Source organism: Orcinus orca, chromosome 10 (genome assembly GCF_937001465.1).
Source record: "Orcinus orca chromosome 10, mOrcOrc1.1, whole genome shotgun sequence".
NCBI classification, from domain to species: domain Eukaryota; kingdom Metazoa; phylum Chordata; class Mammalia; order Artiodactyla; family Delphinidae; genus Orcinus; species Orcinus orca.
Window position 1 is genome coordinate 4127102 of NC_064568.1, and position 17174 is coordinate 4144275.

At 51.2% G+C, this 17174-nt stretch overlaps 1 protein-coding gene and 1 long non-coding RNA gene across 3 annotated transcripts in view; both read right to left on the reverse strand.

Moving 5' to 3' along the window:
• LOC125965624 (uncharacterized) overlaps positions 1-17174 on the reverse strand; it is a 189486-nt gene that overhangs the window by 146354 nt on the left and 25958 nt on the right. The window lies entirely within an intron of this gene.
• Positions 10329-13651, reverse strand: TRH (thyrotropin releasing hormone). 2 transcript variants are annotated; one of them, XM_049716032.1, is made up of 4 exons: positions 13409-13651; positions 12185-12406; positions 12029-12067; positions 10329-11515 (listed from the first exon to the last, which is right to left on the reverse strand). In XM_049716032.1, the coding sequence occupies exons 2-4, from the start codon at positions 12396-12398 to the stop codon at positions 11040-11042; spliced, it is 729 nt and encodes a 242-aa protein (XP_049571989.1). In that variant the 5' UTR covers positions 12399-12406; positions 13409-13651; the 3' UTR covers positions 10329-11039. The 2 variants fall into 2 exon arrangements, with proteins under 2 accessions (XP_049571989.1, XP_004284357.2); XM_004284309.4 differs by lacking the exon at positions 12029-12067 and having other exon boundaries at positions 13409-13638.

Below are 17174 nucleotides of genomic sequence, written 5' to 3' on the forward strand. Positions count from 1 at the left end.
GTACTAAAGGATGAGTAGGCAAGGGCATTCTCAGCAGACAGAATGATGGGGGCAAAGATTTAGAGTCAGGAAAGAGTGTGGCATGTTTGGGGATGGGGCACTGCTAAGACAAGCGACAGCAAAGTGTGGGGGAGCATGAGAGCTGGGACGTGGCAGATGACGAAGCTAAAATGTCAGGTTCTATAGCAGTTAGGATGCTTTGGGCCACAAGTAACAGAAGCCCCAAGTAGAAGTGGTTTAAACAATGATTCAGTTTTATTATCCCACGTAACAAGATGTTCGGAGATGTGGTGCGTCCAGGGTTGGTGAATTCTACGTGACTCAATGACATTGTCAAGGACTCAGATGTACCCATCTTTCCTCTCTGCCATTCCCGGTGGGTTGACTTCTATCTCAGGCTTTGCCCTCATGGTCATGAAATGGCTGCCAGAGTTCCAGATATCACTTGAGAACATTATGACATTAAGTAGAAGAAGAGGGCTTATTTTTTCCCATGGTGCATCTGTTTTATCAGCAACAAACCTTTCTCCAAGGACGCCATTTTTCCCCCACTGACGTCTCATATTTCACTAAGTGACACAAACATCCCTAAACAGATCACTGGCAAGAGAATTGAATTTTCATGATTGGCTTAGACCAATGAAGATTCACCTCTTTGGAGACACGTGGCTGCTTGATTCCTGAACAAGACCAGGAAGAAATGGGGGAAATGTCTGTAGAGAAGGCAATTAACAGTGTCTGCCACTCGTTCTGGACATGAATGACTTTTAAAAAACAATATTTATTTATTTGGCTGCATCGGGTCTTAGTTGCAGCAGGCAGGCTCCTTAGTTACAGCACGTGGGCTCCTTAGTTGTGGCATGCAAACTCTTAGTTGCGGCATGCATGTGGAATCTGACCAGGAATCGAACCCGGGCCCCCTGCATTGGGAGTCTTAGCCACAGCGCCACAGGGAAGTCCCATGAATGACTTCTATTATGAAGGAAATGAAGACTCATCAGAGTTTTTAAGCAGGGACATATAATGAAGTCCATGTTTTTAAAAGATCACCATGCTGGCCAAAAAGAAGGATACTCAGCAGTCAGAAGAGATGAAGAAACAGAGACAGCAACAGACCAGGTAAGGGAGGAGAAGAACAGCCCTAGGTTTAGGGCAGGGGTAGTGGGATTAAAGAAAAAGATGCATTTCTAAGATGTTTAGCAATCATATTTTTAATTTCCGAGTTTTTTCTCATTCCCTGACTGATCCGTTTCTGTATCATCTTGTACTCGTTTTATGGATGCTGTATTTTATTTTATTTATTTATTTTTTTGGCTGTGCCACTCGGCTTGCGGGATCTTAGTTCCCCAACCAGGGATTGAACCTGGGCCACGGCAGTGAAAGCGCCAAGTCCTAACCACTGGACCGCCAGGGAATTCCCTGGATGCTGTATTTCGTCTTATTTCTCCTTTTCTGTTTTCAGAATTATCTGTTTCCTCTGGGGTCATTTTTTTCTGTTTCTCTTAGTCTCTTGTTTAGGTTGCACGTTTTCCTGAAATGCTTAGATCAGGGGTCCCCCACCACACCCTGGCCCACGGACTCCTCAGCCTGTCAGGAACGGGGCCGCACAGCAGTAGGTGAGCGGAGGGCGAGTGAGCAAGTGAAGCTTCGTGTGCCTCTTTCCCATCGCTCCCATCGCACTACCGCCTGAATCACCCCACCCCAGGTCCCCCACCCGCCGTCCATGGAAAAATTGTCTTCCACGAAACTGGTGCCTGGTGCCAAAAAGATTGGGGACCGCTGATTTAGAACATTCTTGATTATTCATTCAGGAAAGAGAGGAGCTAATTGTGCGTCAACTGTCCACCTTCAGCCAGAAATCTCCCGAGATCTTTAAAATATAGAATCGCCAGGAATTACTGGGCTCAAGGGAAGCACAGACATCCAACCTCTGAAGAGCTGCATCCAGGCTGTCTTTAAAACTGTGCTCAAAGAGGGTGACATTTATAGATTACGTTAAACTTGTTGTGTTATATTTGAAACGCAAATGACTTGAGAAAAAACGGAATTTATTGGCTCATGTAAACGAAAAGGCCAAAGATGTAAGGTACAGCTGGATCGGGTCTCAAAGTCACCAGACGTCTGTCTGTCTCTCCAGTTCTTGATTGTCTTCTGAGTCGTGAAGATTCTCAGCCAGTTTCTTGCTTTGCCCTGGCCAGGTGGCCTCCTGCAGCTCCAGGCTAACTTCCTACCAGCTTAGCAAGCTGTGAGGGGAAAGAGAGCCTCTGGACCAAAGTTCCCACAGAAGCCCTGAAGCCGGCTCTCATCGGCCTGGTGTGGCCCATCCCTGAGCCGGTCACTGTTGAGGCAGTGAGGAGGTGGGGCCTGGGGCCGGCTCAGAACTGGGGAGTCAGGAGCAACCCCCTTTCCCCTTGGCTGTGTGATCCAGGCAAAGCGCTGTATCTCTTTGTGCAGAAATGTCCTTATCATGGGGAACTTAGGATGATTCCATTAAAAGCAGTAAGCCCTGAGCTCCATGCTGACGCCCCCTGCCAGGGTGAGCAATGCTGCCCGGAGGTAGGGTGCAGAGCCATGGCCAAGAGCTCAGACCTGGAGCCTGGAGACCTAGGTTGGCAGCTGGGCTCTACCCTGTCCTGGTTGTAGCCTTGGGGCAAGAGACTTAACCGCTCTGTGCCTCAGTTGCCCCATGTGGATAATTGTAATAGTTACCTCCTGGGTGTGAAGACTAAGTAGGTCAAAATACGTAAAGCCCTTAGAACAGTGTCTAACACACAAGAGTGCTAAGTCCAGCTCTTCTTAAGACAGTATGTGTGTATCAGTGTGTCTCAATCGCATTGCTCTCAGCACCCCTTCATGCACTTAAAAATTATTGACACCCCCCTCAAAGAATTTTGATTATATCTATTTCCCATATTAGAAATTAAAATGAGAATTTTTTAACATTTGTTTGTTTTAAAATAACTGGTAAATCCATGATGTGTTAACATAACTAAAATGTTTTCATGGAAAATATAGTTTTGTGAGAAAAGTGGCATTGGTTTACATTTTTACAATTTTTTTTAATTGTCTGACTTAATAGAAGACAACTGGATTCTCTTATCTGCTTCTGCATTTACTCAACAGATTAAATTTTGGTTGAAGCATATGAAAGCCTCACACAGATATGTAGTCAGGAAAGTGAAAACCTCGTGGTTCCCCTGAAAGGGTTTTAGGACCTGAGGGGTCATCAGAGCAGTGTCACATGAGAGCCCGCATTCTGTCCATCGCTGTTCAGCTTGGAAGCAGACTGGCTGGGTGTAAATATCAGATGTGGGGCAAGTGGCCTAGCCTCTCTATGCCTCTGTTTTCTTCTTGAGAGCGTTGAATGCCCTGCTTCCTGTGGAGTGCTTAGAGCAGTGCCTGACACATAGTAAGTGCTCAATAAACACTGACCGTTACGATTATTAGCTCAGAGCCTGGCACTAGCAGGGGCTCCCTTTTCTTCCTAGGTTGGGCATCTCCTCAGAGATAATGTTCAACCTCCCAAGGATGGCCTGGGGTTCCATGTCCTCCAGGGTTGCCCTGAGACACCACACTCCTCCCAGGGGGCACCGGACTGAGCCTGACATGTGCCCTGTGCCACCTCTCTGGCCATAGGCCTAAAGCGGCCACCACGGGCCTGTCAGCCTGTGGCACGTCAAACAGGGTGTACCTGCGTCGGTGCCGGGAAGCTCTCCTCCTCGGCAGCTGGTGATTAGGAAGTCACTCCCCGCAATGGACGGGGTCTAATCAGCCTGCCGATAATCACCAGGCCCAGAACGTGGCTGCGATTCAGGAAAGATGATCCCCAAAGGCTAGAGCCACTTAAATCCTGGCATTGACCACAGGTCCCCTTGGTAACCCATAACTCTCAGCACAGTTTAGCCACTGAGCTAATTGATGTTCCAAGGCAGTTAGCTCATACCCGGGCGATTGAAATGGGCTCTAATTGCCAACATCCTTCAGGTAAGAAGCCCCACATGTTCCACCACCCAAGAGGCCTGAGCAGGAACTGAGTCTCTTGGCAAACCAGTCCTCTGATTGCATCTAATTAATCAAAATAAGGTTCGCAGAGAGAATTAATTAAAGAACATATCAGAGGAAGTCGTGACATCGGGACCGTTCACAGCAAAGCAGGACAGGAGGCTTCACTGAATTTGTGAGAGGCAGCTCCTTGAAAGAATGTTCCCCAGCTTTTAAAGCTGCCTGAGCGAGGGACGGCAGGGGTAGAGGAAAGACCACTGGCCTTGGAGTCTACAGAACTGGGGTGAGCCTGGTGGTATCACCCACGTGAGATGTGTGGCCTTGGGCGAGTTGCCTCACCTCTCCAAACCAGGCATCTCTCACCCATAAAGTAGGGGTGTAAATCGTGAGTGGAAAGTCCCCGCACAAAGGAGGTTCTTGGTGGCACAGTGTAGAGGTAAAAACCGGCACCTGCAGAGGGCTGTTAAATGTCCTCTAAGGCATTTTATTTTATTTTTTTAATTAATTTATTTTTTGGTACGCGGGCCTCTCACTGTTGTGGCCTCTCCCGTTGCGGAGCACAGGCTCCGGACGTGCAGGCTGCGTTTGCGGACGCGTAGGCTCAGTGGCCATGGCTCACAGGCCCAGCCGCTCCGCGGCACGTGGGATCCTCCCGGACCGGGGCACGAACCCGTGTCCCCTGCATTGGCAGGCGGACTCTCAACCACTGCGCCACCAGGGAAGCCCTCCTCTAAGGCATTTTAAAAGGCAGATGTTACACTGGGTCACAACATAAGCTCTCAGCTCCGGGGTCATCCTTGAGGCTGGGCTCACAGGTTTGTAGCGACTGCGTAGCACCCTGCAACATTTGGGTTTGCGTCTCCAGCTCCCGCTCAGGCAGGCCTGATCTCAAATCCCATCTCCACCTTCATTCACACATTCGACAAATGTTTGCTGAACGTGTGCCCTGTGCCAGCACTGTCCTCGGTGCTGGGGGTACAGGAGTGGTCCCTGCTTCGTGGAGCACAGAGTTTGGTGAAGGAGGAGGCATTTATGAAAAAATCGCCCAAGAAGACTGGCAGACGCTGCTGGTCCCTCACTCCATCCCCTCAGCGCTCACCTTTGCGGTACACACAAGAGCATCCTAAGATTCTACACCTAAGGGCCTCTAGTGGTCAGTGCTTGGGGCAAGCTGGAAGTTCCAGGGAGTTAACATCCCTAGGAGCAGCCCTCAACCCCTGATCAATGGGAATCAGAAGAAAATCTCCAGCTTCCTCACCCTGTCAAGTGGGAGACTGAGGCCTCTTCTACAGTTTCTCAAGGAAACCCTGCTCACTAATGCATCTACATTCACTTCCTTCCCTTTCCCAAATCCCTCCCCCACTCCGAGACCATTGCTTCCTGGGATCACCCTCCAAGGAAACCACTCGCACTCAAGTCCTCGTCTTAGGTACTGGGGGAACCAGTACCTCGTTAGGTACTGGGGGAACCAGCCTAAGACAGATAAAATTACAAACTGTGACAGCTGCAAGGAAGGAGCGAGGTGCAGTGCCACATCCAGCAAAGTGCTGTCTGAAATGCCAGCTAAGGAGGAGGAGTTACCTAGTGTGAATCATCAGGCGTCAGCAGAGCAAATAGATATCGCTCACTCTAGGGATGTTAAGTGGAAAAGTTAATTTAACATAGCAGGGCTGGCGTTCAGCTAGTTGCACTGCTGTGGCCTCACAGATTTGTCAGAATCTGTCCATTCTGATTGGACATGCGCCCTGATTGGCTGAAGCCTGTCTTGTACCAGTTGTTGAATATCTTGAATATCACTCTTGGAATAAAGTGCTGACGAAATTGTCAGAGCTTGGGGAGCTGTCCTGCAGAAAAATACCGCAGAAGTGCCCTGCCAGGGAAGCTGTTTCCCAGTTTTCTAATCAGGAAACTGGGAAACGAGGAGGCTGCCATTGGAATCATCAAGTTAAGAAACCACTACTTGGGGACTTCCATCATGGTCCAGTGGTTAAGAATCCACCTTCCAATGCAGGGGACGCAGGTTCGAACCCTTGTCGGGGATCCCACATGCTGTGGGGCAACTAAGCCCGTGAGCCGCAACTAGAGAGCCAGTGCACTGCAACGAAGAACCCCGCATGCCGCAACTAAGACCTGACACAGCCAAATAAATAATTAAATATTTTTTAAAAAAGAACCCACTACTTGGAATACTATTCAGCAATCAAAAAGAACAAAGTAACAAAACATGTTACATCATGGATGAACTTCAAAAACATTACACCAATTGGCAAAAACCAGGCATAAGAGACCACGTATTATAGATTCTAGTAGTATAAAATATCCAGAAAAGGCAAATTGATAGAGAGAAGGTATATTAGTAGTTGCCTGGGGCTGAGAGTGGGGAGAGAGATTAATTGTAAATGGACACAGGGATTTTACTGGGAGTCTGAAAATGTTCTAAAACTGATTTATGCTGATGGTTGTACCACTAGGTAAATTTACTAAAAACCATTGAATTGTATTCCTGCAATGAATAAATCTTATGATATGTAAAATATACCCCCAATAAAGTTGTTTAAAAGAGAAAAGAACATACGACCATAGTTATGAACCTGGCCAGAAAGCCACTCTAAACAGCTGTCTCTAGATACTTAAGAGCTGGAGTTTGGCGCAGAAACAAACCATTATCACCTTGCTTTCCAGCAGGAATCGTCAAAGTGGCCTTCCCAGTCTCACACAAGAGCTTACTGTGCTTCCAAAACTCTAGCTGCAAGGGAGCCTTGGAAATGCAGTTTTTGCTTTCCAACCTCCACAGTTCAGGAAGCACCCTAGGTGACCCCAGGGAATGTGAGGAGTAGGAGAAAAGGAGGCTCCAGAAAGAGGGAACAACATGGACAAAGGCCCTGATGTGTGTTCAGGAAACAGAATGGGCAGGCCATGGTAAGGAGTTTGGATTTTATTCTAGGTGACATGGAAGCTGCTGACAGGTCTCAAGCAGGGTGGTTGCCATGGTCAGATCCGCTTCCCTCTGGTTGCTATGTGGAAAATGGGCTTGGGGGACAAGGGTGGAAGCCTGAGGCCGGCAAATGATGGTGGCCAGGATCTGGGTGGTGGCAGAGGAACTGGGAGAAAATGGGTGGACCTGAGATATATCCAGGAGGTAAAATTTATAGGACATGGTAAAAATTGGATGTTAGGGGAGGGGAGGCATAGAGACGACCTCCAGGGTTCAGCCTTATGAGCTGAGAAAAGTCACCTTACTTCTCTCTTGGTTTCCTTTTCTCTGAACTGGAGTTGACTATGATGAGTGATTAATTCATTCAACAGATATTTACAAATTACCTACTATGTGCTGGGCAGTGGGATAAAAGTGCTTTTCCTGATGTCTGGCCCCAGAGTAAGTGCTTAGGAAAATTTTCCTTTTTGTTTCATCCTTCAGAGCTGACCTCAAGTGCACATTCCCCCTGGAAGGCTTCCCTGATTCCACCCCAAACTGCACTGCTTTCTCACACTTCTAAGGGTTGGCAATCAGGGCTAGAAGATAGGGTGAAGGAGGAAAGGAATGGGCCAAAACACCCCAGATTTCCAGTGTTAACAACTCTAAGGACACTGATTTCTTCCCACTGAGCCTTTGTTCATGCTCTTTCCTTCTGCCTGAAATATTGTATCTCTTATTTATCCTTTGACTCAGCTTGGATGTTTCCTCCTCCAGGAAGCCTGCTTTGCCCAGCCAGACCAATTTGTTCTGCCATCTGTGTCTACCTTGCATGCTTTGCTAACTACAAAGTGGTCGTCTGTCTCCCCACTGGATGGGGAGCCCCTTAAGGGCTGGGAGTCGGTCTGGAAAACTAAAATGGAAGTGACCTGAAGCTTGCAACATCCATTCAACAAATATATATTGAGCACCGACTTCATGCCAGGCCCTTATTTAGGCAGCGTTGATAAAAGCAGACACATATGAGAAGGGAAAGATGGGAAGGATTTCAGTGAAGAGAGAACAAGGTGGGAGGCATCTGTGTTAGTCAGAATTGGCTAAGTTTTGCTGTGGTAACAAAGAAACCCTGACATCTCAGTGACTTAATACAACACAAGTTTATTTCTTCCATGTGAGAAGTCTGATCTAACTTCCATCTGGTGACGCCAGGGCTCAGAATCCTTCCCTCACATGCTCTGCTCTCTCAACCGGTAGCCTCCCAGCCTTCCTTGGCAGGAATAAAAGGGTTAAGGGGCTCTAACTGCCACAGCCCCAGACTGACACTCCAGCTCACAGCCCATTAGCCAGGACTAGTCACATGACTCCATGCCAACTGCAAGGGAGGCTGGGAAATGTAGGGAAGCACATGCAGCATCTCTGCCACAGCATCCTAGGCCAAGCAAAAGGCATGTGTGTGAGAGGGGGAAGGACAGAGGTATTTGGGGAGCAGCATGCAGACTTTATTAAGGATAAAGCCCCAGTGCCTGACAAGAACTCGCATCAAAACCCCCGTGTCTGGGTTTTTACTTTTTTTCTTTTTTGTGTGTGTGATTGGAGAATGAACGAAGGAAGGAACAAGTGTGTCTGCAAGGCTCAGTTTTGAGTCCCTTCTGGTCTTGGAGCACTAGAGCTAAAGAGGCCATTTGTAAGGGTTTACTTGGTGCTAGGCACTATGCTTGGAGCTGGACACCTGTTGCTCCATCTCATTTACTCCTTTGAACAACTCTGAGAAAGGTGTAGGGATTACTGTGCCCATTTTACAGACGGGAAGACTGAGGCTCAAGTTGGTTTAATCATTTGTCCAGGACTGAAGCCAATGCCCAGACCCTCTCCATCATGCTGCACTGGTCTGATCACTCTCAGGGGCAGAGGGGAAATGTTAAATGGCTGGGGGAGTGGCCTTCTCACTCTTCAAATTGTCCCATATCTGAGGAGGTAACAACAGTGGCCACACCAAGCAAGTTTGGAAGGAGAAGAGGGTAGGGTGTATTCTTGGGCAAGTACTTCACTTCTCCACACTCAACTGCAACTCAACTTCAAAAGGACATGACAGCCTTTTGGGGTGGCCATGGGATTGGATGAGAAAGTGTCTGTAAGCACTGAGCATTTAAGAAGTGCTCTGTAAGTGGCCCATGTTACCTGTATTAGGGTGTCCGCCTTCAGGGGGGGTCTGTGAGCAGAGGGTTTCCTGCTAGGGCCCTGATTGCCTTGATGGTGCCAGTGAAGAAAGCCAGAGGGCCTAGAGGAAAGGTCAGCTCTACCTTCAGGCACCTCGGGGCACCTAACCTCTCTGCCGGGTCCCTCATCAGAAAATAGAAATATCCACCGAATGCTCAATTTTTCAGCAGGCTTCTGAGAATATTAATGGAGATGGTGGGTGTGAGTGTATTTTATAAGCCCCGAGTCTCCCTCCAACCCCACCTCACCTGAACTGCGGTTCCCTGAGGAGAGGAGCAGAGTCTCAGACACTCTTCCAACCCCTCCTCTCCCTCCCCAAGAAGGTGACCAAAAGCTATTTGCAGAAAAGCCAAATAGCCCATCTGCCCACCAAAAAGAGGGTGTCCAATGCAGAGTCTAAGGCCTGAGGAAATTTCAGAGTTTGAGTCAGAGGTAGCGAAGTGGAAATGAGTGAGCCAAACTCAGCCTCAGACAAGTCGCTTAACCTTTCTGTACCTTGGTTTCCTTGTCAGGAAATTTGGCATAATCGTAGTAATGCCTAGGTTTATTGTGAGGAGTAGAAGCATTAATATATGTAAAGTGCATAAGAACTGCCTGACACATAATAAGTGTTGGCTATATGTTACTACTATTATTATTTGATTCACATGATGTCAAAGTTTTTGGATTCAAGTGTCTTCAGATGGCCTCTTCATGTTAGCCCAAGTCTCCACCACTCCCTGTTATCCTACACCCAGCCTGCCTCCCTGCCTGGCCCCAGAAGGTCCCCGGTTAGAGTTGCCAACCGCAACCTGTTCCTTTGTCCTCACTGTGCCTGCCAGATGACACAGGCTGCTGGTTCCTGCCACAGGACAATGACGATCACCAACCTGAGCCAGACCAGCCCTCTAACAATCAGGCAAACTCAAGGCAGGGTCCTGAGCTGCCTCTCACACCCACGGCTCTACCTCAGCTAGCTGTGTGTCTTCTGGCAAGCCCTTCCTCATCTCCAGGCCTCAGTCTCCCCCGGTGTCAAATGGGCTCCAGAGCTCCAGTGCACCTCCCAAGCTTGTTCTGAGATGGGGACAGTGAAGAGGACCTTTCACCCTGCCAAGGTCCCTGATTCCCTTCTCAGCAGAGCTGGGGAGATCTCAGCCTGTCCCCTCTCAATGCTGAAAAGAGAAATCCCAGCTGAGACAGAACTGCAACGAACCAAGGTTATCCAGATGCAGGTTTTATTATCATTGATGGGGAAAGGCGCCTAGAGGGTTACATACAAGGCGTGACTTCCAAGGTGATGTTTACAAATTCCTGCACATGTTTATTCCCACAGCCACCACACAACAAAGCAGCACCTACAATGCTTCCCCCCACACAGCTGTGGGTCAGGGCTCTTCCCACCCACAAAAGGATGCCCAAGAAGAGGAGGAGACCCGGGTACTGGGGGTGAAGTTTACACATGGCAAACCCTGACACACGGGCAAGGGATGGAAGCTGGATTTGGACATCATGGCTTCAATCCCACCCACCCTCACTGCCTGTTCACACCAGAGGCACCCTGCCCCACTCTGGGGATGCCTTAGAAGACACAGCAGGGTCATCTTAGCCAGGGCTAGGGAGGGGAGCAGGCCTGCAGGGGCGGGGGTGAGAGGGACTCTGGGATCTGCCCCCTTGCCAGTGGCGCAAAGTGGAGTAATATGAGGTTTTAACTCATAGGCTGGCTTTCTCACATCCCTGAAGTAGGCGGGTGAGGCCAGGGGGGTTTGATGTGTATGTATACCAGGGGCTCAGGTATGTATGATCAGGCATCTAAGGAGGACGGAAAAAGGGGGTCACAAAGGGGTAGGGCATACAGGGCTCAAGACATTCTTAGACCCCAAGTTGATTTTACAAGAAACGGGGCTCACTCCTCCAGGGGCACCCTGGCCTAGGCCGCTCGCCGCCCAGGGTGCTGCCGCTTCTCTTCATCCCCCTGGCCCCTGCTCAGGTCATCCAGGAGGCCCAGCAGGAGGCTGGCTTGACCACAGGATCCCCAGGGCCCACATGGGCTTCCCAGGGCCCTCTTTCCTGGATGCTGGCGTTTCTCCGGCATCAGCTCTCCCTCCTCCTCCTCCTCTTCCCAGCTGCTTTGGGCCTGGGGATCTGCCAGCCGTCTGCCTGGGTGCTGCCTCTTGGTGAAAGTGTACCCAAGCCAGGAGGAGCGCCGGCCAGGGTGCTGCCGCTTCTGCTGGCTTATATCCTCTGGCCATGCAGCCACCTCCTCCTGCCGGCCAGTGTGCTGCCGTTTGTGGGGTCCCACGGCCCCTCCTTCCTCTTCCTCTTCCACTCCCTCTTCTGACTCCTCCTCCCTTTTGCCTGGATGCTGACGCTTGGAGAGCCAATACGGTTGAAAGATCTGGGACTCTGGGGAAGGAAAGAGGCCAGTGAGGGACCCCCTGACTCCTAGATGCCCACTTCAGCCTTCCTCCCAGTCAAGGCAGATCCCCACAGCATTCACCCAGATGCATGGCCTTGCACCTGCCTCTCAGATCTCACAGACACATAGACACTCACACAGATGGTCAAGGGCATGGCCTCTGGTTCCAGTCTCAGCTCTGCCACTCCCTAGCTGTGTGACCGTAAGCAACTCACTTAACTTCTTTGAGCCTCAGTTTTCTTCTGTGTAAAATGGGGTGTGGGAGGGTAATAACAGTACTTATCTGATGCTTAGGAAGATCCCATCGTGTGATAAGGTGTTTGAAGTACTTAGAACAGTGCCAGGCATATGCGTGCCTAGTAGGTTGTAATTAACGCTGTCACACACAAAAAGACTCTCTCTCCCTGGCACAGAATCTTTCCTACTGAAGGTCTGCCCTCTGAAATATTCCTGAAACTGCGATGGAAAAGGAATCTGGTCCCAGGAAAGGGTCAACTCACCACCTGCCGAGGGTGTGGCCAGTGGGAGTTTCTGAGCTTCTGAAAGGCAAGAGGCTGAATGACCAAGTCGCTCCCTCCCCTTTGCGACCGAGTTTCCCCTAAACCTCTCGGGCATCCTCCTCTCAACCCGCAGCCCCACACAATCCTGCCCCTTACCTGATTCGCTATCTTCCTGGTCCTCTCGGAGTCGCTGGAGGTCTTCCCGGAGGAGGAGGAGGGGCTCCGCCTGCCGCAGGAGGTCGTCCAGGCCCAGTTGCTCGGCGGCCATAGCCGCCTCCTGCTGGGCCACCTCCGGCTGTGCACGGCCGCCGGGGACACCGGTCAGGGTCAGGGTCAAAACAATGGCAAGCAGAAACCAAGGGCCGGACATCGCGGCGCCTGGGGTAGGGAGGACAGGGAGAGAGAGCATAGGTGCCCCGCGCTCCCCTCCCAGCCGATTCTATCGCCCGTTTTCCCGTTGGTTCCCTAGGCCAGGGGGAACCAACCGTTCAAACACCCTTCCGGAGCAGGACCACCTGCCACCTTACGGGGGGCGGGGCGGGGACAGCCGGAGGGTCTGCCTCGGGTCCTGGGCGTCCTCACCTGTAGGGATGCTTGGAGAGCCTGCCCGCGCTCAGTTCTGCCTGCGCGAGCCTGGAAGCCGTGGGAGCCCCATCGCCACCGCCACTTCTCAAGGCTACGCGGAGCTGGGGAAGCCAGCGCTGGGGCTGACTCTCCAGGAGTGTAACCACGAAGACTGCAGCGCGGGTCCGACGGCCAGGATGCTAATTGCAGCGTCGCAGGCTAAAATTCTCCCCAAGTTTCCCAGCGCAACGCTCTCATTCCAATACTCCTACAACGTTCTGATTGCAACGCTGACTCTATTTCTAATGCTAAGATTCTATGGCTAGGCTACGAATCTAATTCTAACGCTAAAATCCTAATTTCAACGTTAACTCCACCTCTAAAATCCTATTTTAGCGCTGAGAGTGAGATTCTAAGGCTGAGATTCGATTCCACCGCGAAAATTCTGTTTCTAACGTCCGGATTCGAATTCTAACTCCCAAGATCTCCCGCCGATGTCCTGCCCAGCGCTGCTCCAGCTGGCCCCCCGGCAGGGGTAGGATGCGAACCTTCCCCCGACACGCTGCGCGAGCGCTGCAGAGGCCGGTACATGCGTGCCCAGCCGGGAGGGACCGCCACCACTGCCCGCGCCGTGCCTCCATCGGGCCCCGGCCTGAGCTGTGGAAGATCCGGGGGTACGAGCGCAGCGCACCTCCTGGGCGCGCTCCGGGCTCGAAAGCCGCCGCTTTCCGCGGGGCGCACCCGAAGGCGGGCGGAGGGCCCCCTTTCCAGGGCTACCGACGCGGCCTGCGGGCGAGAAGGGACGGAGGTAGTTACCTGCCCGGCGCGAGCTCCGCGGACTGGTCCGGGATCCTGGGCTCCGATCCGGAGTTTTGGGGTCTGGAGTGGGCGGGTCAGGAGTCGGGGAGCGCTCGCAAGACCCGGGACGCCGGCTGCCAGCTTCTCGGCGGGGCTGCTGCTTATATCTGCGCGAGGCGGCGGCGCGGGTGAGGTCAGCGGGGAGGGGTCGCGGCCGCCGGGAAGGGACGCTGACGGCAGCCGGCCCCGTGGGTACCCCGCCCGCCCGCCTGCCTGCCCGCCCGCCTGCCAGCCAGCTCCGCCGGAACTATGGGGCGGGGACGGCGGGGGCGGCGGGGGGTGGGAGGGGGAGCGAGGAGGCACAAGCTGCAGAATAGGGGGCTGGTGGTGGGCTGTTTCTGCACCCAGCTTCGAAGGTCTTCGAGAACACTCGTGTAGGGGACAGAGAGTTGCTGAGAGAATCACACAATTACAAAGATGCACACAGGAGAAAATCGGAGATAGAGACAGAGACCGAGAGATGCATACAGAGAGAGATACAGAGCAGTCACACACCAGAGAGACCCAAAGACACAGAGACAGTCAGGATGGGAGGTGGCGAAGGGAGGGAGAGTATAGGAGAGACTGAGAGATGAATAAAGTGGACAAGTGGACCTGGGCTTTGACCTTGACTCTGTCACCTCTGGAAAATGCCTCCCCCTCTCTGGCCAAATTTCCTCATCCGTACAGTGGGAGAGGGAGACAGTTTTCAGAGTTCCAAAACTGATGGCCTATGGGCTACCACTAGTTCATAGCTGGTTTTGTTTGAGTACCATAGTGTTTTTTGAAAAAAATCTGAATAACCAACATCTTAAAACCAGGAGAACTCAGGAAAAATATGGATTTATGGCTTCTCTTGAAAATCTCTTGGAAAAATGTGGTCTTGCATTTCCTCCTGACAACAGCCAGCTGGAGCTGAGCCTGGCTGATCCTGGTCACTACCCTCTCCACCATTTTCTACTTCCAATGTGTGCTCTAGTCACGGAGGAGGAACACTGGAGTTTGTGACTCCCTGATGAGAAGTGTTTTTGGATCTACCTCACCCAGGCAAAAGAGGGGAGAGGATACAGGGAAGAGAAAAGCATAGATGCCGAGGAACTTGTCCACCAATCAGTTCCCAAAGTCAGATGATGCATTGGAGGAGAGCGTTGCCACATCTAGTACTAGGCACAGCCTCCGTACTGAAACATTTAATGGGCACCCACAGTGTGCCAGGCTCCTTGGTCCCTCCTGGAGAGACAGAAGTGTGCCAGGCATACTTAGAGGGGACGACATTTTAGGCAGAGCGAACAACATCAGTGAAGGCATCTCCTACCTCTGGACAGTCTCAACATTATTCTCTCTCCCCATACGATACTTCTTCAGCCTAAAATTTTCAGTACCTGTTGTATGTCTCAGACCACGCCGGTGGCTTGGCAAGGGAACCCAAAGTGTTTCATTGTTACTCCTTTCCTTGGCAGAGCACCCAACTTTCCAGCTACCTCCACCATCTCACTGCATCCTTACATCACCCTTACACCATCCTTACCTCTCAAGATAAATGAGGTAGGGACTATTAGTCCCACTTTACAGATTGGGACACAGAGGCCTGGAGAGGCAGAAAGACTCTGCAGGCTAGAGGTGGAAGGGAACTTTCAGATCACCAGCTATAGTCCGCTCCTTGTTTTTAGATGAGGAAACTGAAGTCTGGCAAGATGGCCTTATCACCTTCCCAACTCCCAGGCACACTTCATGTCCCCAGGCTTGATCTCACAGCCAGACCCCAGGATTTGAAGAATTGCCACCCTAGCTAAGCATTAAATCAGACAGACACATAGACCTGCTATCTTTCATATACAGTGGTGGAGGTGTAAATCGATACCATCTCTTTCGTTGGCAACCTGAAAATTTAACACGTACGTACCTTCCACAAGACAATTGCGTTTCCCAGAATTCATCCTGCAGATACCCACACCTGTGCATGGGTTGTATACACAGGGTATTCAGTGCAGCATGATTTATAGAAGCCAGAACTGCAAACAGCCTGGTTGTCTGTCAATCAGGAGAGGTTTGCTTAAGTCAACTAGGGCCCATCCAGAACTATGGGGTACTATGCTGCTTTTAAAAGAACGAGGGGGCTTCCCTGGTGGCACAGTAGTTGAGAGTCCACCTGCCGATGCAGGGGACACGGGTTCGTGCCCTGGTCTGGGAAGATCCCACATGCCGCGGAGCGGCTGGGCCCGTGAGCCATGGCCGTTGAGCCTGCGCGTCCGGAGCCTGTGCTCTGCAACGGGAGAGGCCACAACAGTGAGAGGCCCACATACCGCAAAAATAAATAAATAAATAAATAAAAGAACGAGGCAGTGTCACATGTGTGGATGTGTAATAAGCTCCAGGATATATATATATATTTTTTTTTTTGGCTGCGTTCAGTCTGTTGCTGCGCATGGGCTTTTCTCTAGTTGCGGCGAGCATGGGCTACTCTTCATTGCGCTGCACAGCCTTCTCATTGGGTGTCTTCCCTTGTTGCGGAGCATGGGTTCTAGGCACACGGGCTTCCGTAGTTGTAGCGTGTGGGCTCAGTAGTTGTGGGTCTCGGGCTCTAGAGCACAGGCTCAGTAGTTGTGGCACACGGGCTTAGTTGCTCCGTGGCAAGTGGGATCCTCCCAGACCAGGGCTCGAACCTGTGCCCTGCATTGGCAGGTGGATTCTTAACCACTGCGCCACCAGGGAAGTTAAGCGAAAAAGAGAACAATTTGTACAGGAGATGGACTGTGTGATGGTGCAGGAGATGGACCGTGATGCTGTTATGCAGAGACTCCCTCCGGAGGGATGCAAGAGTACAGCGCCAGCAAGCTGGGGAGCCAGAGAAGGGGAGGGCAGTTGGGGGCTTGCTTTCACTGGCAGCCCTTAGTGGTGTTTGGATTTTTTCTAAGTGCAGGATTACCTATCCACAAACCAACAAACAGCACCAAAACACAAAACAACAAAATCTCGTGCAAGTCTGAGACTGGAAAGGAGTGATGCGTGGATGGATAGAAAAGCTGCCTCTCAGAGGGTGAAGTGGCTGGAACATTGCCCCCTGGTGAGCCCATTCTATGCATTTCTACAATCAGGTATCTGAGATGCTTGTTAGGAGGAGAGTTCCTGGATGGCTGGGGCGTGGGGAAGGAGTTCCCACATAGCGCAAGGGACCAGAGAGGATAGTACAGGCATCTGAGGTGTCCTCAGCAAACCAACTTTCTCCCTCCCTTCCTCCTTCCCTCCCTTCCTTCTTTCAGCAAATATCCACTGAGCCCTTAGTAGGTACTAGGACCTGTTCAAGACCTTGGGCACTGTATTAATGATGTGTTTCTGATGTTTTGACCTCTGGGGTCTTGCTGACTCTGGAGGGCCTGCCCCTCCCTGGGTAGCCAGTTCCTAGAGATAGTAAAGAACTCCCATGAGAACACCTTTCACATACAAACTAACCAATCCAGAGCCCTAATCCCCCAGGGTCAGGTGCCAGACCAGTAGGGACAGCCCTGATGCCCCAGAGCTCACTAGTATTATTCAAACTAGCCAATCCTAAACCTGTTTACCCCACTTCACCTGTTCCATCCCGAGACACCACAATAAAGGCTCTTGCCCACTTTTCCCCCACTCCCTGATCCCTCTGCCTCCTGATGGACCTTGGTGCTTCCCCTTGCGGCCCTGCATGGTGTGGTCTGCACCCCTCTTGGGAACTGTGAGTAATTCAGTGACAGTCGTCTCCTGATCTATTGGC

Coding starts and splice junctions, on each gene's coding strand:
- TRH (XM_049716032.1), bottom strand. CDS start 12,398: ATGTCCGGCCCTTGGTTTCTGCTTGCCATTGTTTTGACCCTGACCCTG. Junction 12,068..12,184: donor CCAGGAAGATAGCGAATCAG/GTAAGGGGCAGG, acceptor CTTGCCTTTCAG/AAGCTCAGAAACTCCCACTG. Junction 11,516..12,028: donor GGCCACACCCTCGGCAGGTG/GTGAGTTGACCC, acceptor TTCCTTCCCCAG/AGTCCCAGATCTTTCAACCG.